We start from the raw sequence: 27,536 nt of genomic DNA, 5'->3' as shown, positions 1-27,536 counted from the left end.
CAATCATTGGCCGCCGTGCCGAGTGGGCCCAGTTGGACTCCACCCCCCACTAAGCGAATTAAAAAAGAATTATAGGCCTGCCTCTACAGGAAAACAGACCAGGTCTTCTCTGACTAAACGATGGGTGATGACGTTTAAGTAATCACATTTTTGTGTTCTTTTGCTTTTTTACTTTATTTTTTCTTTCGGCTGGGGTGAGATAGAGGCCACTTGGTACGTCGGCCTCTAATTGGCCTATTGTACCAGCCCCGGATGGTAGAGGAGTGTGGAGCAGTCGGTGAAATGATAACTGGCAGGGGAAACCAAAGTGCTCAGAGAAAACCTGCACCAGTGCCACTTTATCCGCCAAAAATTCCACATGACGTGACATGGGCTCGAACAACCTGAGCTATAGCGCGGCCCACGTTTTGTCTGAATTAAATATTAAGTTCTTATGGGGCCAACATTTATAAACTTTCTTTAACGTTTTAGACAACCGAGTATGAAGGTAGCTCAGTTGGTGTTGGCTACTGGCTTCGGGCTGCACGACCGAGGGGTTGGAGTTCGAGTCCCGCTAGGGTCAAGAATTTTCTCTTCTCCAATCGTCCAAACCGGTTCTGGGGCCCACCCATCCTCCTATCCAATGGGTATGAGGGTCTCTTCCCCCGGGGTAAAGTTGCCTGTGCGTGAAGCTGACCACTCATCTCCAACTAGTGCTGAGGTCAAGAATACGTGGGACTGTACATTCACTCCTTCATACGTCCTCATGGCGTTGCACAGGGACTGCTTTATGTTTATCCTGTCTAATGTTTGATACCTTTCAGTTCAGAATCTTTTGTCTTCCCGTCTTCTGTCCAAAAACAAAAATTGGAATCAACAAAACTATGGTTTGCTTGTGGTTCTGTATGGGTGTGAAACTTGGTCTCTGACATTAAGGGAGGAACATAGACTGCGGGTGTTTGAGAACAGGGTGCTGAGGAGAATATTTGGACCGAAGAGAGATGAAGTGACAGGAGGTTGGAGAAGACTGCATAATGAGGAGCTTCATAACTTGTACTCTTCTCCAAATATAATTAGAACGATCAAGTCAAGGAGGGTGAGATTGGCAGGTCATGTAGCACGAATGGGGGAGAAGAAGATTGTATATAGGATATTGGTGGGAAAGCCAGAAGTAAAGAGGCCACTGGGAAGACGAAGGCGTAGGTGGGTGGACAATATTAAAATGGATCTTAGAGATATAGGATGCGATGGTACGGATTGGATTGATCTGGCTCAGAACAGGGACCAGGGGAGGGCTCTTGTGAACACGGTAATGAACCTTCGGGTTCCATAAAATGTTGGGAAATTCTTGAGTAAGTGCAGAATTGGCGGCTCCACCAGAAGGGCTCAGCTCCATGAGTAAGTAAGTAAGTAATTCGTTGTTCACTGTCATCCAGTCCCTCCAGTCTGCGCAGTCCATTTCTGCTGAGAGCGAAGCGTCTTTAAATTAATTATAACTGCAGGTGTTAGGGGTCTGCTTTGTCGTGTAGAATTGAAGCAATAACAATATCAGTGCTGGGTTAGTTGTATTCAGTTTGTAGGAAATGTGTTGGGGAGGCTTGAGCCTTCTCGTCTCGCTACTTTGAGGGTTGTGTCGCAAGAGGCAGATCACATCAGCTAAAGGTCAGTAAGCAAACAAATGGAGGTTCAAGTTATGACCTGCGGAGTTAGGACAAGCTCAAACTAATATCATGGGGCTGAGTCCGTCTTGAGAAGCCCGAACGTTCATTACCGTGTTCATAAGAATCCTTCACTCATCGCTACCTTGAGCCAGATGAATCCAGTCCATACCACCCAATTCTATTTCTCTGATCCATTTTAATATTATCCTCCCATGTACATAATTTTCTTAGTATTGGTCTCACATTCTAGCTTTCCCTCTAAAATATAATCATTCACTTTCTTCCAGTCCGTGCTACCTGCACTGTCCATCTCATCCTTGACGTGATCATTGTAATTATATTTGGCGAATAGTACAAGTTATGAAGCTCCTCATTATGTAGTTTTCTCCAACCTATTGTCACTTCATTCCTTTTAGGCCCAAATATTTTCAACACCCTATTCTCCGACACCCTCAGTCTGTGTTCTTCTTTTAATGTCAGAGACCAAGTTTCACACCCATACAGAACCACAGGCCAAATTATAGTTTTGTATATTCTTATTTTTATGTCTTTGGACAGCAGACGAGAAGACAAAAGGTTCTGGACTGAATGGTAGCAAGCATTACCCGAGTTCAATCGCCTCTTAATTTCCTCCTGAATCAGGTTTCGATCTGTTATCGTTGTTCCCAAATATCTGAACTGTGCCACATTTTCAAAATATCTCTTACCTGTACGTCCATGTATTTATCGTCCGTCAATATTGCAACACTTGTTTATTGACTACTTCATTTTAATTTAACATTATACACTTTGACACTACACGTTTCAGCCCCAAACAGCCATCTTAAGGTGTCTTGATATGTTACAAATATTTTATTAAATTGTGTTAAACCTGTTACACTGTCTTAGTCCGTGTTAAAGTCGCACGCTGTAGTCCTCTTTTCAAGTAAAACCAGATAAAATCCTTTAAAGTTTCTATTATACCCACGTTATTTTGGGGGCGAAACATCTAGTGTCAAAGTGTATAATGTTAAATTAAAATGAAGTAGTGAATAAACAAGTGGTGCAGTATTGACGGACGATAACTAATGGACGTTAAGTTAAACAATTGCAACGGGATGCTGAAATACAGAATCTGTTCCCTATCTTTATGTCATGTTTTTGACCTGCATTTTGGTGACGAAACAAGTACCTAGTTTTCTCTGTCTTTACTTCTAGAACAACCTCCTTACTAGCGTCAATTAAAGTTTGTGTGTTTCTCTTTACGGTATCTATACCATTACCTAGTGGATTCACATCGTCAGTCTGTTCTTCCCTTAATGTCAGAGACTAAGTGTCGCACCCATACAGAACCAAGGGCAAAATTATAAAATAATTCTGAGTTGAAGAAAGCAGTCTGCTTTTACCGGTTCTCACGGTCTCTTTGCTTGCAGATTCTTATATATTTTTTCTTCTACCCTGAAGATGGAGGCGATACGTTCCTCCGAAACGTCGGTTAACACCACATATACACGGTGCCAAATCCCAGAAGACTGCTTTCTTCATAGTCACCGCCGTGAAAGCCTCAAATCTTACAATTCTGAGTTGGTTGGTAGCAAACATTACCCGAAATTAATCTGATCTTAATTTCATCGTGAATGAAAATTGTATTTGTTACCGACTGATCCAAATATTTGAACCTGTCTTTGTGCTATGATTTTGCCGTGCATTCTGCTGGCGAGACAGCAACATTTGTACTTAGCTTTCTCTGCGTTTGCTTCAGCAACGCTGACTGTTGTCAGTACTGAAGGGGGTCAGTTTGTTAGAACTTTGAATGTTATAAAGGGAAGGAGGTTCTCAGACATCATTTCTAGAATGATATTCGCCACGAATGGGCGCAAAACTTTCAACTTCAATGTACACCGCTGTCCAAAAAGTATCCGGCTTTATTTTTTCCGCTGTAAGTGACCCCTGATCACCCGTGATCTAAAGTCCACCTGTTTGAAGGAGCAAATAGTGTCAGTGGACCCGTCCGTCTGTTTTCACACTGTGTCTACCTCCTCGTGAACTCTTATCTGTAACAATACGGTCCCTCGTAGGGCAGGTCCAGGTTTAATCTCTTTACAAACAGTACAGTAGGTTGTCTAAACAGCCTTGATTATGAAACCGTGCACTGCTAATACCGAGGAGGATTTCCTAAAGATAAGGGCCTGGTTCATCTGTAGACATGTTGGGACGCTTGTGCTACTCACGTTTCAACACGGCCATTTTGACTATGACAGAGCATTTTTCTCGAAAGTTTCACGGGAAAAACTATAGGCTGATAGGATTTGAGGTCCTCACACCGGTGGTTATGAAGGCCGTGTAGTCCGTTTAAAGTTAACCGACGTTTCGGAGGAACATATCGCCTCCATTTTCAGGGTCGAATAATAAAGCTAGAAGGATACCAGTGTGTGAAAGCAGATGGCATTAAGAAAATTTGGGTACATGTATAGTTGTAAATTTAATCTTAATGTCCATGTATTTATCGTCCGTCAATATTGCAACACTCTTCCATTCACCACTCAATTTTAGTTCAACATTATACACCTTGACACTACATGTTTCGGCCCCCAAACGGCCATCTTCAGGTGTCTTGATATGTTACAAATATTTTATTAAATTATGTTAATCTCCTACACTGTCTTAGTCCGTTTTAAAATCACACACTGTAGTCTTCTTTTCAAGGTAAAAATAGATAAAATCCTTATACCCACGGTATTTTGGTGCATGTTATTTCACCTCACACAGGGTGTCGTCCATTTTCATAAATGTATGTCTGTCCAGGGTTTTGTCTCGGCAGCTTGCTAGTAAAGACAACACCACACGCTGTGGAGGAAACACGCAAACCAGGGGCATATTGCAGTCATAACTGAAAAGTAGGCTACGAACGTGAGGGGCACGCTGCCGAGACAAAACACCCTGGACAGACATACATTTATGAAAATGGACGACACTCTGTGTGAGGTGAAATAACATGCACCAAAATACCGTGGGTCTAAGGATTTTATATATTTTTACCTTGAAAAGAAAACTACAGCGTGTGATTTTAAGACGGACTAAGACAGTGTAGGAGTTGTAACATAATTTAATAAAATATTTGTAAACATATCAAGACACCTGAAGATGGCCGTTTGGGGCCGAAACATGTAGTGTCAAGGTGTATAATGTTGAACTAAAACTGAGTGGTGAATGGAAGAGTGTTGCAATATTGACGGACGATAAATAATGAACGTTAAGTTGGGACAGATTGCAACGGGATGCCAAAATACAGAATCGTATATTTAATCTGTAATAATTACTTTGTCTTTTAATACTGAATGAATTGGATTGGTCCCGGATGGAAGTGTTCCAAGCCTAGTTTTGAGGTACTGACCCTGAATCTTTCTGAATAGGCTGAGAGGAGCACTAGAAGCCTCATACAGGGCAACGGGTGGCCTGGCCAAGATTCGAACGAGGCAACCCCCGAATGCAAGTTATAAAAGGCAAAGTTATCCCTGTAACAGGCCGTGGAGGCCCATGGGGTTGTCGAGGCTTCCACATTTTCTAGACAGTCGGTTCAAAGATGGCGGTGAGGTCAGCCTTACGCGCCGGCCGCCCTTTACCGCCCGGAATATTCCTGGTACTCATTTCTGTTAGAGGTTGAGTGGACCCCAGGGCCATAATGCGGCTGGAAAGATTAGGTCAATGTGAAAAATCCAATGACCTCATCGGGACTCGAACCCGTGCCCTTACGTCTTGTAACATAGTACCCACTACTTCTCAGAAAATCTGGTGGCACCGGGAATCTAACCCGGGACCTCTGGATCTGTAGCCAGGAACTCTGACACCTAGACCACAGAGGCGGCCATGTTCAATGTAAAACGGAACTTTTTCTAATCGACACGAATATGAAGTACTAATAACGTGAGAAACATGCGAATTTTGGTATTATATTTGTTTTGGGTGTCTTGTGCCTGGGTTGAAGTGGAGAAAATTAAGCGACTTTATGAAAGGTAGCTCTCACAAACGAAAGTTTCTTGTTAAACAGTCAACTTATGCAGCAGGCCGCACGCCATTGTTTGCTGTTGATTTCTTGTTTGGCGTATGTTTCGGCAGCGAAGATAGAGGCGATATGTTGCTCCGAAACATTAGTTAGATATCGTGATGACACAGGTCAACAGCGGAGCTGTTGAATGAGCAAAATTTCTGCTTCGTGTTCGCGGTGTGATGGGTTGAAAGTCGGCCAAAGAAGGAGACGCAGACCCAAGTGCTCCCAAATTTTTCTTAATTTCAAGAGAAATGCCGAAGTAATGATTACTAAGTACATGGTGCTGTCTCGTCAACAGAATGCAGGGCAACATAGTAAATTAAAGATAGTTAACGGATCCCCTGAAAATGTAGCACAGTTCAAATATTTGGGAACGACAGTAACAAATCAATATTTAGCTCATGATGAAATTAAGAGCAGTTTGAACTCGGCAAATGCTTGCTACCATTCAGTCCAGAACCTCTTGTATTCTCGTCTGCTGTCCAAAAACATACAAATTAGAATATACAAAACTAAATTTTGCCTCTGTTTCTGTATGGGTGTGAAACTTGGTCTCTGACATTAAGAGAGGAACATAGAGTGAGGGTGTTTGAGAACAGGGTGCTGAGGAGAATATTTGGACCGAAGAGAGATTAAGTGACAGGAAGTTGGAGAAAGCTGCATAATGAGGAGCTTCATAACTTGTACTCTTCTCCAAGTATTATTAGAATGATCAATGTCCATGATTTATTCTGACCGTCTTACAGTGCATACATTTATTCACCTTACTCTTCTCTCTTGCACTACATGTTTCGGCACTAAAGTGCCATCTTCAGGTGCTTTTCGATGTACGTCGAACTACTTCATTGCATGCCCTGTTGTCTTTATACTANTAGTTTCATGTGTGTATTGTGCTTTGTGTTGTGTCTTGCTCCTGTGACTGCGTGTGTTATACTTTATAACACACACAAAACATGAGGAAAGAGACCACTGGGAAGACCGAAACAGTATTAAAATGGATCTTAGATAGGATGGGATGGATTGGATTAATCTGGCTCAAGATCAGGACCAGTGAAGGGCTCTTGTGAACACGGTAATGAACATTCCAGTTTCATAAAATGCTGGGAAGTGGGTGAGTAGCTTGACAACTGGCGGCTTCTCAAGAAGGGCTCAGCTCCAAGGAGTTAATTTAGCTAGTACTTCTTATTCGGCTGTAGCAATTCTCCAACATCTCTGTTCTGTTCGTTATGCATTGTGACCCTGTCATTCTGTAAGGCGCCCATTAGCTTATAACGTCAACTGGTGGAAGCGTCATTTGAGAATTGAAACAACTTGAACCTCAGCTCGCGCTGTAGAAGTGTGTTCCTGCGAACAGAGCATTAGCAAGTACTAAAACGTGTCGTTTCTTTGTGTTTCAGGTGAGTGAACGCAGCAATGCAGTGCACTGTACGCCAGGGGTAAGTCCTTCAGCTGCTGGAGCTTAAGCCTATATTATAAATTAATTCTGAAGACTCAAATTATGTTTCTGAATATTGTTAATGTTGTGTATGTCTTGATTGCGTCTTCTCTGTCCTTCACGCTATCAAGGGACAGAGGCACAAAATACTGTCATCATAACATTGCGAGAACCATAGCAACAGTAAGTTTAGAGAGCAGGATATGGGGATATTTTTATTGTAACTTCGGGATATCTCTGTATTGTTATTGTAGAGTAATTATAATTCCATGGTTACCATTTATACGCCTGCCACGGTAGCCGAGCTGTCTAAGGCATGCACCGTCTTCCCTCGCCCGAACACTGGGATCGTGGGTTGTAATCCCACTTAGGGCATGGATGTTTGGTGTGTATATGCGTTTATTCTGTGTTTATGTTGTTCTGTGTTCAGGTAGATCTGCTCAGAGCTCAACTGTCCCTAGCTCTCGTCGACTACGAACTCTACAGGTCTCTTGCCGAATACGAACTGTTATATCCTGCACTCGGACTGAATAGGGCACACCTTGTCGAGGGGTTAATTTCGCCTTCTGCTATGCAACGAATCTCTTGTTGCTGCGTGAATATGTGTCTGCCTCAAACAATTCGTTTGTTAAGGTGAAACCCCACTGTTAGATTTTCATCCCCGGGGCAGTGATATCCTAGGCGTCGCTGCCCATGAATTGCTAGACGTTGACTAGTGATGGACGTCTTATAGTCCGGCTTTCAGGCAGCACATCACAATAATATAACATACCCATAGCATGTTAAAGTAGGTTATCAGATTTGCCGTGAATTATGAATTGGCGGTTTGTATTTTCAAGTTAGTGGCATTTGTATCATCTTCCAAAACACATTTCTGTGTGGGAACGGTTTAATGACTGCCTTCTGGAACGAGTTAAAGGGGAAAAGTACCCTTGTTCGGCTGCAGCGTTAAGCTGTGGAGGCATGTCAAAATGAAATACCTTAGCGTTGATTATGACTCACGAAGTGGTCGGCTGTTGGCAAGTGAATTGCTTTTCTTGGACTGTACCAAATGCTTGTGTTGACGTATGAAATACAACAGTCGTCTGGTGCCCCCCCCCTTTCACTCTCAACAGAATTTTTCTTGGATTATTGTCCTCAGCGAAACAGTGTTTGCTCTAAACACGCTCTGTGTTTTTTCGCTTACTTCCCCTCCCCTTTCTTTGCCTTTTAGCGACTTTGACGTATACATGAGTTGCTGGATCGTGAGAATTATAAATTGAACATCGGGTAGGGTAGTGTAGCGGTAATTCGGTTTATGTTCAGTATGCATGTGTAGCACATATCATGCTGAGGGTGCTAGTGTGGATCTCTCTCAATAAAATTATGCATGCATTTCTCATCCCCCTATGGGTGCTACATGTTTCCCCCATCCCACCCACCATTAGTTCATTGTCGTAAGACAGAGCAATTTCCTCGTCACCTTCTTCTCAGACACTGCATTCTGTCGCCTTCCCTAAGGTTTCGAGACCGATGGAGCCGAGCCTTCAGTCGCTCAGATGTTCAAGAATTCCCCAATATTTTATATAGCCTGAAGGTCCATTGTCATGTTAACAAGAGCCAGCCACTGATCCTTATCCTGAGCCAGATCAGTCCAGTCCATACCACCAAATCCTATTTCTCTAATATCCATCTTAATATTATCCACCCACATACGTGTAGTTTAGGTCTTCTTTGTGGTCTCTTTCATCCTGTTTTGCCTACAAAAATCCTATGTACATTCCCCTCCTCCATCATGCGTGCTACATGCCCTGCCCACCTCGTCCTCCTTGACTTGATCATTCTAATTATACTTGGAGAAGAGTACAAGTTATGAAGCTCCTCATTATGCAGTTTTCTCCAACCTCCTGTCACTTCATCCCTCTTCGGTCCAAATATTCTCCTCAACACCCTGTTCTCAAACACCCTCAGTCTATGTTCCTCCTTAATGTCAAAACTAAGTTTCACACCCATACAGAACCACAGGGAAAAGTTTAATCTTTTCTACACATCAGGCGAGAAGACAAACTGTTGTGAGCTGAATGGTAGCAAGCATTACCCTAATTCCGTCTGCTCTTAATGGCGTCGCGAACCAAATTTTGGTTTGTTAGTGCCTCTCCCAACCACTGGAACTGAGCTTTGGGCCCATAAGCTGCAGGAAGTAAGAATAAGATTTTGTATTTTGATGTTTCGATTCATGGGAGCTGGAGTGGCTCAATCTGTACGACGACAGGCTGCGGACTGGACTGCGTCCAGACGGTCTGTGAGGCTCACCAACCCTCTTGTCCAATTCTGGCTCTGTCCTTCGAGATAAAGCTGCCGGGACGTGAAGCTGACCGACCGCTTACCTGTTTCTAGTGCAAATGATAACTGTGAATGGAGCTGCATCTCCACTCCCCTATACGTCTTCATGATGTAGTTGTTTATTAGTTAAGTAATTAATGCTTTAAACGTTAGGTTTTTCGACAAGGGGCGGGTATATGAAGACTGCAAACGGCGAATTTCGTTTATTCTTAATGGCGACTGTAAGCGCACGGAAAATGCCTGTGTGGTTCAGAGGAGTCGAGAAATGTTGATCAACACAAGGTCCCAGACAACTGATTTGATGGCATGACATAACCTGCTGCTCTACAGCAGTCAGCAGAATTGGATACATGTGGCAACCTGGGATCGTGGTCTAACACCTCCCCCAGTAACTACCCATGCCAGTGATCGAAAGCACCTAACATACCCCCCGCTCGGCCCCCACCCCCCCAGGCCTATGCTCTTGGCTTGTCACGTCTCCTCCCCCCTGTATGCTCAGTCCCACCAATTCATCAGTTCTGTCACGGCGTGGCACAAAACCGGTTGGGGCTTCCTTGCGCGTCCGAGCTTTGTATATATATATATATATATATATGTGTGTGTTTTCACTTCGTGTTTTTTTTTACAAGTTATCTTGACAATGTGGTAATTATTGAAGGAAATGGCAAGCCGACGGAAGCAGTTTTTGGTCAGACGAAGGCCTCAGAAAGGTAGGACCGTCCGTTTTCCATAAAACACAATTAAACAACTGCTGCGTGTTGTCCAATCAGACGGAATTAACATCCAATATGGACCATAACGTGTTCAGTCTGACTGTCAGGTAGTTTAGGAAACTGCCGCTGTGTGGCGTTAGTGTTTAGTTCAGTGGCGCCAAAACACCACGTGCTCCCTTTTCTTAATTGCATTGCAGAATAAACATTTGTTTACTTTACACTTTCTTGTTGCATTCTTCTTTGTTCACATTCGTTCTCTCTTTTCATTTTGTGCCTAGGGTATTTGTTTCTGTGTGTGCCTATTAAAGCTGTTATGTATTTTTTTTTAAATAAATTTTGCTGCCCTATACGCACGACATGCGGACAATTGAACGTAGCGTAGTGTACCTGAAACGTGTGAATTTGTGCCTGGATTAGACTGTGATGTAAATTGTTCTACGTCGTTAGAAAGTTAGTAATATTATTTTGAATGTATGGGAAACAGAATTACCACATCTGTGACCACTGAAAGATGTCAAGGCTTCTTCCGTGAGACTGCCTTTTCGAAGTGTTCTTGATAGTGTGTGCGTGCCAGCATTGCCCATAATAGCATGTTGGTCTGTTTAGGAATTATAGCGAATGTTAGTGTACTTCGAGAGCGCGCCATAGCTCAAGCGGTTAGTCGTTAGCTTCCCACCGCGGCGGCCCGGGTTCGATCCCGGGTCTGGTCAAGTTGGATTTGTGGTGGACAAAGTGTCGCTGGGGCAGGTTTTCTCCGAGTACTTCGGTTTCCCCTGCCAATCTTCATTCCACCAATTGCTCCACAAATACCCTCACCTATCATCTGGGACTGGTACAATAGGCCAGAAGTGGCCGCAGTACAACGGACTTAGTCACACCCCACTGGCAATAAAAAAAGTACTTCGAACACTTTTCTGACATTTCCAACTAATTATCTGCAGCAGTCATCTTCAGAAACGAAATAGTGACTCACCCCTCCCTTTACGAACCCATGAGCTTCCTTGCGATATTCAAAACCCGATCTGTAACACTTGTAAGGCTCCAGCCATCAGTAACAGTGAAGGCGAAATTGTCCCCGTACTTAACTAATTAAGCACTACACCGTGAAGTCGTGTGGAACAGTGGGTGTATAGACGTCAAATTTGTTCATACTTTCGAATGGGGCAGTCAACACGACAATAATAATAATAATAATAATAATAAAATAATAATAATAATAATAATAATAATAATAATACTGAACAAGACAACATAATTGCTATCGTATCAACATATGCTTATTTGTGCAGTTCTTATCGAGACATGTTTCGACATTTCTTTTTAGGTCATTCTCAGGCAATACATAAGTCCATGAACTGTGTCAAAACATTAAAAATGGATCCATATTTTAGTAAAGGTAAAAGGTAAAGTTGGTAGAGGCCTTACGACGAGCTGATCACCCGCCCAAGGAGTCCTACCGAATGTGTAAGATCTAGAAAAACCGAAGTGAACGGAGAAGTTCATGGAGGTAGGCCTAGGCCCACTGGGGCTGTAGTGCCAAGGAAAAGAAAAAGGTAAAAGTTGTCCATATGCTTAACTAATTAAGCACTACGCAATGAAGGCGTGTGGGGAAGTGGATGTATAGATCCATATTTTCTTCGTCTCGGCACTAGCTGGAGGTGAGTGATCAGCTTCACGCCCCGGCCGCTTTACCCCCGGGGAAAGAGCCCCCGGTACCCATTGGATAGGAGGTTGGATGGACCCCAGAGCCGGTTTGGACGACATGGAGAAGTAACAATTCTTGACCCTACCGGGACTCGAACTCCGACCCCTCGTCCGTCCAGCCAGTAGCCAGTTGCTATACCAACTGCAATATCCCGGTTAATTATTTTAGTAGAGATTAAATTATTAAAATTTCGTTTTACACAATTAAAATTACAACTTCCGTTCGAGTATCACCTGTAAAAGTGCCAGAAACGTTAAAACAGGCGGGTAATTACTGGTCTGCTCCGTTTCGTTTTGATCGAGAGGGTGGCTAGTGAGGGCGGGCTTGCTGAGCTAGGGTCCCTCTCAATATTTAAATCATGTTTGATTTACACTCATCTTTTTGTTCTGTCAGGTCTATCCATGCTGTTTTGGGTAGGAGTCAATTGAAAAGAATCCACCTCATAGAGACTGGAACCCGCGACCTTCCGGTTTGTAGCATAGTGCCTCAACCAACTACGCTACCACGGTCCTCCTTATGCCTTGCGGTGTCGAGGTTTTTGTTTTTTCGTTTTGGTCATTTTTACAGTCGGTAGGACTCGTTGGACAAGTGATCAGCCCGTCACAAGGCCTCTACCTAAACACAGAATAAACACATACATATAACAAACATCCATGCCCTGAGTGGGATGCTAACCCACGATCCCGGCTTCCGAGCGAGCGAAGACAGTACATGCCTCTCAGCCCGCTTTGCTACCGTGACCGGGGTGTACGAGTACAGGGAGGCAATGACTTCCTGTACAGCTTACAGTACCGTTGCACATCTCTGTGTACACGTTTTTCTTCTATCGCTTCTGCCCCCTGCCCTGGAATTTGACACTGAATCCTCACTGCGTAAATGTGTGTACTGTGTGTAGCTTGGTTTGTTTTCTCCGTTTAAATTTGAAACCCGTTTAGAACGGCTCATCTGTGAGGGTCAGTTACCCCACTTAACGTGTGTGGACAGACTGACGTTGCAGTCGGTGCGGAAAGATTTGGGAATGAGCTGTAGGGTACAACCGGCGATGCCGAGATTTGCTGCATCTTGAGTTCCCTCGGTCGTTTTGTCAAGAACTCGCATTTATATCTTAATGGACGAGCAGTATGCATGTTCTGTCGTATTAATTACTGCTGTAAGTTCTTAAGTATTATAACATTTTATGGAGCGGAGTCCTTCAGAAGCTAAGCTTGTCGAGACATTTTCTGGGACTCAAATGTTAATTATACTGGTCCCTATCCTCAATCAGATTTACCCCCACTGACCTCTCGACGTATTCTTGATAATATTGTGACATGACGATTGAAAGCCTGAATAAACCATTGCTAGACAACGGTTCGGTAAACACATTTGTGAGGTTACGTTCTCAACAGTGGAAGGATACTCGTTGCTGGGCACGTTTCCATGACAACGAATTGGCACTCAGTGATAGACGAAGTGTTAGAGGGGGTGTTTTCAGTTCGGTTCGCCCCGAAATTATAAAAGGAAGAAACGTAATTTATTCGGGAGTTCAGTCGCAAGCGAGCCGTGAATCGGCAGTCATTCAGAAGAGAGTTCAGAAGGCAGTTCAGTAATTGAGTGTTCAGCTGTGGAGTGTTACCCGGCGGACCACGGATGCTGAAGAAGTGACCGACCCGTAAATCAGAACCAAGTCAGCCAGAGTGGAAGAGAAGACACTCGTGGCCCAGTGAGGAATGGAACGAGTCTGAGGCCCTCACTGACTGCAATTATAATAGAAGTGCCAGTAAATAAAATCATCCAATCCAGAACCCGTAGTTGTTAGTCACGGAACCCCGGACACGTGACAGTATGTTTTATAGCTGCGGTTGCTAACCAGACGGGAGCGCCTCTTGGGTGGTGTGAAGCCAGATCATTTTTACGTTAAATTCAGCCGAAATAATTCTGTTTATCCTGATTTAATGGTCCTCTCCGTAAGCACACGTCACATTTATTAAGCAGGATATTAACGAAATAACAGGGATTCGATTTAAACGTGTGTCGATGTTCATTACGAAATAGAGAGCTCGGGATATCATTTTCTTTTTTAAAAATGTGCATGCTAACAGTTCTTCTGTGGGCCTAATTATGAATTTGGGCAAGGAGTTGTGTAGTTGGTTGAGGCACTCTGCTACAAGCCGCAAGGGCGCGGGTTCGATGTCCGATGTGGTCATTGGATTTTTCGATCGACCTAATCCTCCCAACCGCACTATGGCCCTGGGGTCGACTCGGCGTCTAACAGAAGTGAGTACCTGGAATATTCCTGGGGGGGGGGGGACTGACAGTCTTACAGCCATCTGTGAGCCGATTGTCTAGAGAAAATGTGGGAGCCTCGATGTCTCATAACCCTATGGGCCTACACGGCTTGTTACAGGGATAGCTTTACTTGTTTCTTTCTTTTTTCTTTTTTTTTCCTTTTGCTAATTATGGATTATCTGAGTCAGGAAATATGATATGAATACAAATGCAAACGGTTACATTTATTTCAATAAATTGTTTAGGGATCGTGAGGATTTTGTAAAAACAAAAACAAAAACATGGATGTCATGTCAGAAAGTTAGGGAGCTGCTTCTCTGTGTAATTCTTGTGTGTTTATAGAAGTTTTATAGGCCTTAGAGTTATCTTTATCATTTCGCAACGAATTGTCGAGGGTGAACACAGCGCACGAACCTCAGTTATGTATGTAACGAACGAGTACGCAGTCTGTTTTTTAGATGTATCGTGTCGATTTCATGAGTGGGTCTGTTTATAATGGTTTTATTTGATGTGTGAAGTATAATATGTAAACGAGACGGTTTACGGTTTATTATTTATGCGTGGGATATTGCATTAAACGTTTGCTGCGACGTTGTGCGTAGTCAGAGGAACTAATTTCAGTTTTATCTTTGCCAGAATTACTTTCTTGGAAGCCAAGAAAGTTTGCTGAAGCGGCAGTTGTCCGATAGTGTAGAGGTGTCCCCGGTTAAAGTGTTGCGTTTTGTTCCAAGTTTACGAACACAATTCTGCTCTAGTACCGCGACCATTCTTTTGTTGTTCCCCACTTCGAGTCTCCATGCTTCGATTCCTGACTGGATGGGCATATTGTCGGTTTTTATTTTGTGCTAATCAGTAACATGGGCCAACGTGTATTCGTGTGGAGCAGAGCACCGTCACAAATTAGGGTAAATGATTGTTAACACTTTTATTCTCCTGAAATTTCGAAATCTATAGTGATTTTTATGATTTAAAGTAGCCCACGTTTCCACGCAATGGGTTTTAAAATTTAATAAACTTCCCCATTTTGATAGCTCGGAATTCATTTTTATGTCCGCACCTTATGGCATTTTGAGTAATTATAACTAAAAAAAAAGTTTAAAGTTACCTTGTAATTGCTTGTGAATTTTAAATCTCTCCTTCTCATAACAGAAGAGATTCGTAATTTACGTTAAAAATAACGGCAAAGTACTTACGTGTATAAGAGAGTTTAGATTAACTTTTCTGTTCTCGTTTAGGCGTACCCTGCCTCCCAACCCCGAAATCGAAATTAATATTTTATTCACCGTTCCCACTCTCCTTTGTCTGAATTTCCCTGCTCCCAAGAAGGCTTAGTGTTGCCTCGTCTTCGGCCCGCCCCGCCCCACAAATCCGTTCTCCCTCCGCGTGTTCAATAATGCAGCCTTGATTCTCGCGTTAAAGTGATTGCCCTTGTGTTTTTAAGTGTTCTTGTTGATACCCGCCTTCGCCAGAGACTCCGTGAGGGCGATCTGGCTTACTAGGGGCACCGCACCTGTAATGCACGGCTTTATACTGGATGTCTCACGGGGTGGAGAGCGTCCTAAAGACAGGGCATCGGTTCCCTGCAATAAACGGACGAGTACTTCTCAATCTCTGACTTACAGGCCGGAGTTTGAGGTAGTTACGGCGGAATGGAGAGTTGGCATAGAGGCAGGCTACAGGCTGGACAACCGAGGGGTCGGAGTTCCAAGTCCCGGTAGGGTAAAGAATTTTCCCTTCTTCACGTAGTCCAGGCCTGTTGTGGTGTCCGCGCAGCCTCCTGTCAAATTGGTCTCTTTCCCCGGGAGTACTCGTTATCTAAAACCTGAATTGCGCGTGTTAGGGTACAGAGTTTGAGTACCAGACCACAGACTCTCAAAGTAACTGTCTTGCTTGTCCATAATAATTATGCCAATCAGGTTACGCTGTTTTCGTGGTAATCGGTATATTGAAGTACAGGCTTACATAAATATTTAATTAAACGATTTTCTGTTGTGAAGACAAATTTATGTTACTGTATTTTGATAGCTTAGTTTTTCATAAGCCGACCACGGTAGCCGAGCGGTCTAAGACATGTACTGCCTTCGCTCGCTTGGAAGCCGGGATTGTGGGTTCGAATTCCACACATGACATGGTTGTTTGATATGTGTATGTGTTTATTCTGTGTTTATTTACAGGCCTTGCGACGAGCTGATCACTCGGCCAAGGAGTCCTAACGTCTGTAAATTGATCAAAATGAAAAGAAAAGCCTCGACACCGTCAGGTACAAGAGGAACGGTTTAAGTAGGCTTTTCATAGTGTGTATAAGGGAGAGTCATGAAAGGAGTGTTTAGATAGGATGAAGCTCATGGCTACCGCATCACGAATTTGAGCGACCTTATCCTGATATTACAAGAGGAAGGTATTTGTGACGTAAGCTATTGAAAGTGCCTCATATGAGGTGCTATCGGAAAGTACCCACACTAGTTAAAAAACAAATGCTGGCTTAACTTGCTCAATTTTTGGCTTCCATCTCTTTCAAAATAGTCTCCTTGGGAATGCATACAGCGATCCCATAGGAAGCCATTTTCCTCAATGCTGTAGAGTCCCGCTTGCAATTCCCTTTGGATGTCACACGCTGTTTCAAAACGCCGTCCCTTCAGTTTCATTTTCAATTTGGGAAACAGAGCGAAGTCACAGGCGGCTAATTCCGGCCAGTAGGGAGGATGGGGAACGAAATCCATGTTGTTGTTAGTCACAAACTCTGTGGTTTTCAGAGACGTGTGGGCGGGTGTGTTGTTGTCATGAAGGAGCAATGGGGCCCATGTACAAATTTTCTGTTAAGCTCTCTTGGTGATCTCCATTAATTGATCGCAACGGTGTCTGTGAGCTCATGGATTTTGGGCGATGGTCTTCGTGGATGAGCTCTCGAATTTTTTCCACCATTTTCCATCGTTTTGCTGGTGTTTGGTCGCCCTGAACTTTCGTCGTCGTCAGCTGACACTCGACCGGCCTTGAAACGTGAATGCTAATCAAAAACCGCTGTCCTGCCTAAGGAATGTTTTCCAGAAGCCTCACGGAGCATTTCAAGGGTTTCGATAGCGGATTTACCGAGCATAGCCCAAAACTTGCTGCAGACACTTTTGTTCTATCTTGCCATCCATCGCAGACAAAACGAGACACGAAGTCGAAAAAGCACAAAAACACTCTTGTAGAAATAGNAAGTCACAGGCGGCTAATTCCGGCCAGTAGGGAGGATGGGGAACGAAATCCATGTTGTTGTTAGTCACAAACTCTGTGGTTTTCAGAGACGTGTGGGCGGGTGTGTTGTTGTCATGAAGGAGCAATGGGGCCCATGTACAAATTTTCTGTTAAGCTCTCTTGGTGATCTCCATTAATTGATCGCAACGGTGTCTGTGAGCTCATGGATTTTGGGCGATGGTCTTCGTGGATGAGCTCTCGAATTTTTTCCACCATTTTCCATCGTTTTGCTGGTGTTTGGTCGCCCTGAACTTTCGTCGTCGTCAGCTGACACTCGACCGGCCTTGAAACGTGAATGCTAATCAAAAACCGCTGTCCTGCCTAAGGAATGTTTTCCAGAAGCCTCACGGAGCATTTCAAGGGTTTCGATAGCGGATTTACCGAGCATAGCCCAAAACTTGCTGCAGACACTTTTGTTCTATCTTGCCATCCATCGCAGACAAAACGAGACACGAAGTCGAAAAAGCACAAAAACACTCTTGTAGAAATAGTGCGTGTTCACAGCGCGGTGTCACGTGGCAGACTGATGCAGTAAGCTTTCGGAAGTGTGACGTTTGTTTCCCCTCTCATGTTCTTTCGCCCAGCAGAAGGAAGATGCGTTGCTGGGTAACGACCGGTAAACACGTCAACAGTATCGAGGCTGTCGCTAGGCACCCTCCCACAACAACAATAGAATAACTATTGGAGGCCGTGTTTTCCGTCGGGTCCTCCCCGAAGTTATATAACGAGAACTCCAGGCCGACTTGGTAATACTGACCATGACTGACAAATGACAGACACCAAGACAGACAGACTGACTGACCATCAATCGCAGTGTGATTTGGAATTGAACTGAGTCTGCAACCCGTGTGGAGGCGGGGTCGAATACCTGCACCGTGACCCTGCGAGTCGTAGGAGGCACACCAAGACTTACTGACTGAGTGAACGTCAGTTGCAGTGTGACTTTGACTTTTAACTGAGTCTGCTGATGGTTGGCATTTGAGCTCTGCAAGAGAGGCTGAGAAGAGGTGGGGTTGAAATTCTGTTGACAGTTTAAAGTTCGCCGGACAGTAAGGACGTGAGCTAGGGAAGCAGAAGAATCACCTATGTTAGAAGTCGTTGCTAGGGAACGGCTATTGACGCGGCAGGCTGGAAAAGGGCTGAGCGGGTACTGTGGTGATCTTTGAATTATGGAAATTAGGAGTGGCGCTGTAATTACTTGCGGTTCCGAGTGGTGTGAACGTGTGTGTTAAGAAATCAAATTCACCAATCCAAACCCCGTCTGTAGTCACACACCCTCGAAACGTGACCAATATTTAGGATTTGAGGTTCTCACTCTGGTGGTTATGGATATAAGGCCGTGTTGACTCTGATCCCAGAAAGTATAACTCCACACTCGTAAATTAAGATCTCTGAAGTTATTAGCCGTCTCTTGACAGCTACACAAAACAGATGGTAAAATTGTGATATTGTTTAGGATCGTCAGTGTTCAGGAAAGGGAATTGACTGGTTGGCAACGTTTTTCGAAATTGTATTCGGGTCTTTGTTATCAGTTTCGTCAATGGCTCAGTTCTCCTTGCTGATGGTGAGTGGTGATGATTATTCCCCTGCTGAAGGACTGTCGATAACCGTTGTGTAAGATGATGGGTTCGTTCCCAGGGCGTGTACGGTCGATGTGGAGGAGCCCTGCTGGGGATCAAACTCCGATTTCTCGGTCCCTCAGAATATCACTATTCTAAGTGTTAGTCATGTTATAATGCATGACACTTAAGATCTTATAACGTTTTGAAATGATTTCCTTTGATACAGGAATACGGTTCTGATTTTTATGTTATGTTTATATTTAGTTTTATCTGTATTTGCTTTTGGACTACTCTAGTGGTCTCCAGTAGGTGTTCTGCGTTTCCTCTGAGGCTAGATATACTCGTATATATAGGTTTCGTTACTGTTAATATCGTAAATAGGGATATACATTACCGGGTACAGTGAAGATGAAAACATCCTGTGAAATGAGTTGGCTATCATTGAAGATCCTCTCTCCTTCGATGTGACGCCGTGTAGTGTGGTAGAAGCTTGCTAATGTTTCGGGGGAGCATACGTACTCAGTCTTAACCCAGCGGGCGAGGGCACTATGTTTTTCCCACCACCCACATTCACCTTGATAATGGGGCAGAAAGTTCCTCCGAAACGTCTGTAAACTTCCATCACACTGCACGGCGGCACATCCCACTCAAATATACCGCCAGTAAGAAACTCGAATCCCACAACATGCAAGCAGATATCCTGACAAGGGTAAAAAGGTAAAGCTATTCCTGTAAAAGGCCTTGGAGTCCCATAGGGTTGTGAGATGTCGAGGCTCTCACATTTTCTCTAGACAATGGGCTCACAAGATGGCGGTGAGGTCAGCCTTACGCTCCGGTCGCCCTTTACCCCCCAGAAAGATTCCTGGTAGTCATTTCTGTCAGAGGCTGAGTCGACCCCAGGGACATAGTGCGGCCGGAAGGGTTACGTAAGTAAGTAAAAAGTAAAGGCATCCCTGTAACAGGACGCGGAGGCCCATAGGCTTGTGAGATGTTGAGGTTCCCACATTTTCTAGACAATCGGCTCAGAGATAGCGGCAAAGTTGTCAGCCCTACGCGCCGGTCGCCCTTTACCCCCAAGAATATTCCTGGTTCTCATTTCTGTTAGAGGCTGAGTCGACCCCAGGGCCATAGTGCGGCTGGAAAGATTAGGTCAATTGAAAAATCCAGTGACCTCATCAGGATTCGATCTCGCGACCTTCCGTTTTGTACCATAGTGCCTCAACCAACTACGCTACCGCATGCCCCTCCTGACAAGGGTAGGAGCTAAAAGGTAATGTTTCCACTGTGCTTAATTAATTAAGACGTAATTGAAGATGTATTGGGAGCGGGGGTATGGTTCCACCATTGTAGACCTCGGCACTAGCTGAAGGTGAGTGGTGAGCTTGAAGACCCGGCCGTTTAACACTTGGGGATATATCCCCGGCCCCAGTGTCGGTCTGGAATCTGTGGAGTAGAGAAAAATGTGTTTCCCCTGCCGGGAATCGAACCCGTAGCCCGTTGCTATACCGACTGAGCTTCCAGAAAATGGGACAACGTCGAAACTGAACTCCTCAGAGGCTTAAGCCTAGATCATGGTGACAGCAGTTCCAAGCATCGTAGAATTTGAGTGGAAAGTAATAAGCAGTTATAATTTGTTCAGAGCTGTCTCAGTAGTTCTGTCTATCCGCTTTCTCCCTGTGTTGTCTGATATCCGCTAGAGGGCTAAGGAAACATTTGTTCTTGATATTACAACCCCCACAGTTTTTGTGTGAACATCCATGTTTGAAATGATTTCCTTTGACTTTCCATAACACGTAGATATTGGATGGGTGATGCAGGAAGCTCTCGACCCATCCTCGACTTCCAAAACCTCGAAAACCAAGAGATGTATTTGATTAAATGAATAATTTAATTGGCAAGCGGATTTTGGTTGTACTTGAGGGGTTGAAAGCTGAAGTCGAGTCTGGGGGTATATAGGTAAAATGAAGGGTGGTTGAAATGGGATGTTAAAGAGGGGTTCGGAGTGGGTAGTTCGGTAGGAAGGCTAATTTTCTTTGAAGAATCAGCAGCCACCAAAGTGAAGCCGCAATCTGCGCTATAGTTCCACCGTTTGTGGCGTCGTCTCTAACCGCTTATGGGATGCTTCTTGCGTGCAAGAGGGTGACATGTAATTTCCAGCTTTCAATTAACTGTGACTTCTTTACTTCTCAGAAAGAATCTGGTAGCGCCGGGACTCGAACCCTAACCTCAGGATCTGTAGCCAGGAAATCTGACCACTAAATATATATAATTAAAATATGTCGTATATTGACAGTTTTATGTTAAAAGTAGTGTAGTTGGTTGAGGCACTATGCTACAAGCCGGAGGGTCCCGGTTTCAAGTCCCGATGAGGTCATTGGATTGTTTTCAATTGGCCTAATCCATCCAGCTTGATCTAGTTTGGTCTAGAAGTAAACACAGAGAAAACTAAGTATATGTTGCTGTCTTGTCACCAAAATGCAGGGCAAAATCATGACGTAAAGACAGGAAACAGATGTTCTGAAAATGTGGCACAGTTCAGATATTTGGGAACAACGATAACAGATCGAAACCTGATTCAGGAGGAAATTAAGAGGAGTTTGATCTCGGGTAATGCTTGCTACCATTCAGTCCAGAACCTTTTGTCTACTCGTCTGTTGTCCAAACACAAAAATGAGAATATACAAAACTATAATTTTGCCTGTGGTTCTGTATGGGTGTGAAACTTGGTCTCTGTTATTAAGGGAGGAACATAGACTGAGGGTGTTTAGGAGAATATTTGGACCAAAGAGAGATGAAGTGACAGGAGGTTGGAGAAAACTACATAATGAGGAGCTTCATAACTTGTACTCTTCTCCAAGTAAAATTAGAATGATCAGGTCAAGGAGGATGAGGTGGGCAGGTCATGTAGCACGATTGGGGGAGAAGAAGGTTGTATGTAGGATATTGGTGTGAAAGCCAGAAGGAAAGAGACCACAGGGAAGACCAAGGCGTAGGTGGGTGGACAATATTAGAATGGATCTTAGAGAGATAGGATGGGATGGATTGGATCGATCTGGCTCAGGATAGGGACCGGTGGAGAACTCTTGTGAACACGGTGATGAACCTTTGTGTTCCATAAAATGCTGGGAAATTCTTGAGTAGTTGCAGAATTGGCCGCTCCTCAAGAAGGGCTCAGCTCCATGAGTAAGTAAGTAAGTAAACTTTCCAGCCGCACTATGGCCCCGGGGTCGACTCAGCCTCTTAACAGAAATGAGTACCAGGAATATTCTTTGGGGGTAAAGGGCGGCCGGCGCGTAGCGCTAACAACCTTACCGCCATCTGTTAGCCGATTGTCTAGAAAAATGTGGGAACCTCAACATCTCACAACGCTATGGGCCTCCACGGCCTGTTACAGGGATACCTTTACTTTTTTTCGTGTAAAGTTACGTCAAGTTGTATTTCGTGGGTCCATGTTGTTAAGCGTCCACCATGTGGAAGTGATTGCGCTCCGCGGTGTGTTCTAGATCATGAACAAGTATCATGCGTTACTGTTTATGGGAGTTACTTTTGCTGATGTGCGTTACTTGTAATATTTGTAATTCTTAAGGCGCGTCTACGCTCGTGTGACTCATTATGCTCGCTAGTAATGTGGACCATATGACAGGTCACGAGACACACAAATTTAAAATTTTTAATTTAAAAGCTATAGCCAATAAATTAAAATACGACTACAGCCTGTACACACTACGAGTAAATATACGGATCCTCACGCGCCGAAGCCTGGCGAGCAATTGAAGTAGTGTGGACGAAGATTTACGAGCACAAGTAAAAGCCAGACGAGTCTCCCGACGAGCACCAGCACGAGTAATGTGGACACGCCTTCACGTGTTAGGGGAGCTATTGTGGGGGGCGGCTGTTCATGGTAGCCGAGCGGTCTGAGGCATGTTCTGTTTTCGCTTGCTTGGAAGCCGGGATCGTGGGTTCGAATCCTTGCACAGGGTTTAGGTAGAGGCCTTGAGACGAACTGATTACCCGTCCAAGGAGTCCTACCGACTGTAAAATGATAATGAAGCTGAAAGTGAAGAGGCCAGGACCAAAAGGGGCTGTAGAGCCAGCAAAAAAAAAAAAAAAATGTATATGTATATACCATGATGGGCTGTTTTGTGTGTCACTACTTACTTACACATGTTCACAGGTATGAAGTCATATGATACTTGTCTGTAAGAGTGAACGAATTGATTAATTCATTATTTATTCTAGTGGATTAGAAGTTTAATGATATTTATTTTTTTAATTCGCTTAGTGGGCGGGGTGGTTGAGTCAAACTGAGTCCACTCGGCACGGCCGGCCACTGATTGGCCTATTGTAGCCTGCCCAGGGTGATTATGATGATGGAGAATTTGGTGGAATGAAGAGTGGAAGGGGAAACCGAAGTACTCGGAGAAAACTCGACCCAGCGCCACTTTGTCCACCACAAATCCCACTTGACCAGACGCGGGATCGAACCCGGGCCGCCGCGGTGGGAAGACAGCGAGTAAGCGGTTGAGCTATGGCGCGGCCTATGATTTATATTTAGTACTGTTATCATTTACTGTTCATAATTACTCTTGTGCGCTTCCCTGTGTGGGCGTAGTCGTGTTTAGCTCACAGGCACCGCGCGGGCTGGATACTGACTCTGATTATGTTAAAGCAGGTGGAACGTAATTAGCCATCTGACTTTTAAAGAGTTAAGAAGGGAATTTGTGACAGTTTTGTCTACATAACACGTCCTAGCCTTAACGGTGTCACGATGAGAACATTGTTACGGAATGGTCACAGAACTCTTGACATATATTTGGATTCGTTAGTGGAACAGCGTTCCTTTCATTCATTTCAGGACACAGCACGCGTTTTAGGACACAGTGGTCTGCAGGATGGTTATTGGGGATCTTGTTTGTCGCCTGAATACCAGCAGGACACTAGAGTGTAGCGGACGCATTCCGTCATATTCCTAGACAAATACAGATAATCTAACTAAGAACTAACTCCATTGTGCTGAGTAACTGAGATGCCGCCAGTTGTTCAGCCACTGAAGAATATCCCATTTTATGGAACCCGAAGTTTCACTGATATGTTCAGAAGAGCCCGTCACTGGCCCCTATCCTGAGCCAGAATAATCCAGTACATGTCCCTACCCCTACGCATTCCTAGTGGTCTCCTTCCGTCTGGCTTTCCCATCAACACCCTGTATAATTCCTCTTCTCCCACGTGTACTACGTGTCCAATCCATCACACCTGTATGATGTAATTTTTCAAATTTTAATTTGTTACTCTCGTTCCCATGTATTTGAACTCTTTACTGCCTTGTCAAATTATGTATTAACTATATTCATATTATGATACTGCCCTGTATCTGGCGACGGCATCAAATCTACAAGGAACTTTACATATAAATTTGGCACAAGAGTGGAAAGGTTTACCTTCCTTGCGATTTTTGCCAACAAGGAAACACGGACACTGGTTCCCCTTGTAGCGACACTTCCCCTGCTGCCGCCTGTAATGAAGTACCTTATTGACCTCGTCGTCGCTTCGTCTATTTTTAATGATGATGGTATAATGGGACTTACACTTGTCGTCGTGTTCCTTTTTCCTCTCGGTTATTTGTTTCCGCCGGAGTGCAAGGAACGCTGGAGATTGGCTTCTGGAAAGGAAAGGATGCAGTTTTCCTACAGCGTCGGTGGATTTTGAAGGAACTAAAAATGCAGCTCATCTGCACCAAACTTTCTGCAGCAAAAATTACACTTTGGAATCTGGTTGCATAATGGTGGGACCGTGTGACTCCCACGCTTCCAATACTACTGTGGATCCTAGTTCACGCTAAAATTGAAGCGCTTTTCGGTGTCCTGTCTTGATATTTCTTTTGCACATGTCATGAAATCACCTCAAACTATTGCCGAGGTCGAGAAAATGTGGCTTTATACATTCACTTCCCCATACACTTTCATGGCGTAGTGCTTAATTCGTTGAGTACAGCGACACCTTTACCTGTAATGAATAAGCCTATTATAGCTTCTGCAGGTGTTAGAAAATTAGTAGTCCATTAACTGAAGTGATGGTCTTATACTTGTCCGTGTTCTTCGTAACGGTAATTTCTTTTTATTGCTAGAGGGGTGGAACTAAGTCCCTTGTACTGCGGCCACTTCTGGCCTATTGTACCAGCCCCAGATGATAGGTGAGGGTGATTGTGGAGAAATTGGTGGAATGAAGATTGGCAAGGGAATCCGAAGTACTCCGAGAAAACCTGCCCCAGCGCCACTTCATCCACCACAAATTCCACTTGACCCGGGATCGAACCCGGGCCGCCGCTGTGGGAAGCCAGCGTCAAACAGCTTGAGCTATGGCGCGGTCCTTTGTAACAGTAACTTCGTAGTGTATTGTGATATGACGCCCTAAACCGAAATTGTGAAGCCAGAATAGACGTTCATTGCTAGGCGACGACATAGTAAACACATTCCCGCGGCAACGAATACGCAAGCAACAATCGAGTAACTGTCGTTGCTATACAAAGGTACTGTAAACACGCCTTAACAGCAATAGAAATGTGTTTTCTGCGTGATCCGTGCAAAGTGGTTATAAAGAAGAGTTCAGTTGGAAGCAGTAAGGAATTGAATGAAGTCGAGTCTTCAGAATTGTCGGTTGAGAGTTCAGCTGTGGAGTGTTAACCAGCGGGCAACGGAAGCTGAAAATTCTCCATTGCTAGAATTCGTTACCAGGAAGCACTGCAGAGGAACAGCCATTGCGGAGAGCTGTTACCAAGTAAAGCCTAGTGAAAGAATGAGAAAACTTCGTGCTGAGTGATATGTAGTGTGGAAATCGGCAATAATGTTACAGTTATTTGTAGTTACGAACTGTAAGTGGTCAGTAAATCTATTGACCAGTCCATACCCCGTCTATAGTCACTAATACACGTGACAGTTTATTCCGGAATTTTACCTTGCTATTGGCCACGATCTGTTATTCCCATATTTACAACCATGTTGGCATTCAAAATGCCAGGAAATGTGATGATTACTTCCTGAATGTTACGCCGTATGATTTTGTAGATGGTTAATGACTCGTGTGAATACATTTCTTCTCCAGTCTTACGAATCGGGTAGCTACCCTTAAGAAGACAAGAGGTTCACGACCACGGTGTGGCTCAGTCGGTATAGCGACGGGCTTCATACTTGACTGTCTGGGCTGGATTCCCAGCAAGGGAAAGAGATTTCTCTCGTGCCTGCAGCGTCAAGACCGTCTTTGGGGCCCACCCAGCCTCCTATTCAATGGGTACCGGCGGCTCTTTCCGTGGGGCGTGAAGCTGACCACCCACTCCCATCTAGGGCCGAGGACAAGAATGGTGGAAGTGTACCTGCACCAGCACCCTTACATGTTTCGATCCTTACGGATCATCTTCAGGGGGAACATCAATATTTATTCGGAAACCACTATCACAGTAGTGCTAAACCACACACACACATGCCTGGAATACACAATGTACACAATATCCAACTTTTTACAATTACAGCAGCCTTCCTGGTATTAAAACTATTAACGTTTCTATCTTTGTAATTGTTAGTGTGACGGACCAGAATGAAACAAATCAAAGACGAGAGAATATTAACCGACACTGCACACAGATGAAATACATGGAAAAAATGTACAAGATCCTATGTAAACCAGGCTTTACAATGGGTCATCGTGGTCGAAAACCGTAACAGCTCATCTTCTAGTGGAACTCGCCCACGTCGGTTTTAGGACAATCCTCCAAGTGTCCAGACGCTGACCACAGATCACAGAGAGAGATGAACCCTACATAAGTTCTTTTTTTTTTTCAAAATGACGCCTAAAAGTAAACAAAGAAGACTGTCCCCTAGCGCACACAGTTCAGACGCTTCTCAGTGTAACGTTTCCTTCCGCGGGTTGTCCAGTAAGTAGGCCGTATTGCAGATTGCACCAGGGTCTCTGGATATGCGTCCTGCAGACCGTATCTTCTGCTTCCTTAGCGAGGCCCTCACCAGCGGACTTCAGTGTTGTTACAGAGGCCCTGTCTAGTCCGTACTTTTCTCGTCCCTGAAGCCGATGCCGACTTAGGCAGTGGATCGCTTACAGCTATCCCTGTAACAGGCCGTGCAGACCCATAGGATTCTGAACGCCGAGGCTCCCACATTTTCTAGACAGTCTACTCACAGATGGCGGTGAGGTTGTCAGCCTTACGCGCCGGCCGCTCTGGTACTCATTTCTGTTATAGGCTGAGTCGACCCCAGGGCCATAGTGTGGCTGGAATGGTTAGATCAGTTGAAAGAAATCCAATGACCTCATTAGGAATCGAACCCGCGACCTTCCGGCTTGTTGCATAGTCTTTATGGTATGCATCCTGATGTGTATAGTTCACATGTTTAATAGGAAACTTTCTGAAAAGCAACACGACATAGAAAGCCACGGGAAGATGTAACCCTCTTTCTTCCGTGGCCTTTAGTCAGCAAACGAACTATTCCAACCGAGCGACCGCCGCTTATCGGCGAAGTTAGTGCCAACTTTTGCGGATAGAGGGTGTCGCGTTGTCAGCGCAACGGATCCCCACGGCCATTAATCTCGGTATTCTAGACCATGTAAATATATATATATATAAC

The 27,536-nt window shown here is 44.3% G+C and overlaps 1 protein-coding gene across 1 annotated transcript in view; it reads left to right on the top strand.

Moving 5' to 3' along the window:
• Positions 1-10,076: 10,076 nt before the first annotated feature.
• LOC111872005 (zinc finger protein 1) overlaps positions 10,077-27,536 on the top strand; it is a 972,125-nt gene continuing 954,665 nt past the window's right edge. Inside the window, exon 1 of the mRNA XM_023865862.2 lies at positions 10,077-10,134. Coding sequence (XP_023721630.2) covers positions 10,086-10,134 — 49 coding nt within the window. The 5' untranslated portion in view covers positions 10,077-10,085. The remainder of the gene's footprint in view (positions 10,135-27,536) is intronic.

The sequence above is a fragment of the Cryptotermes secundus genome, unplaced genomic scaffold (genome assembly GCF_002891405.2).
Source record: "Cryptotermes secundus unplaced genomic scaffold, Csec_1.0 scaffold133, whole genome shotgun sequence".
Taxonomy (NCBI): domain Eukaryota; kingdom Metazoa; phylum Arthropoda; class Insecta; order Blattodea; family Kalotermitidae; genus Cryptotermes; species Cryptotermes secundus.
Note: the sequence above shows the minus strand (reverse complement) of the source record. Positions and strands in the feature narration are given on the sequence as shown.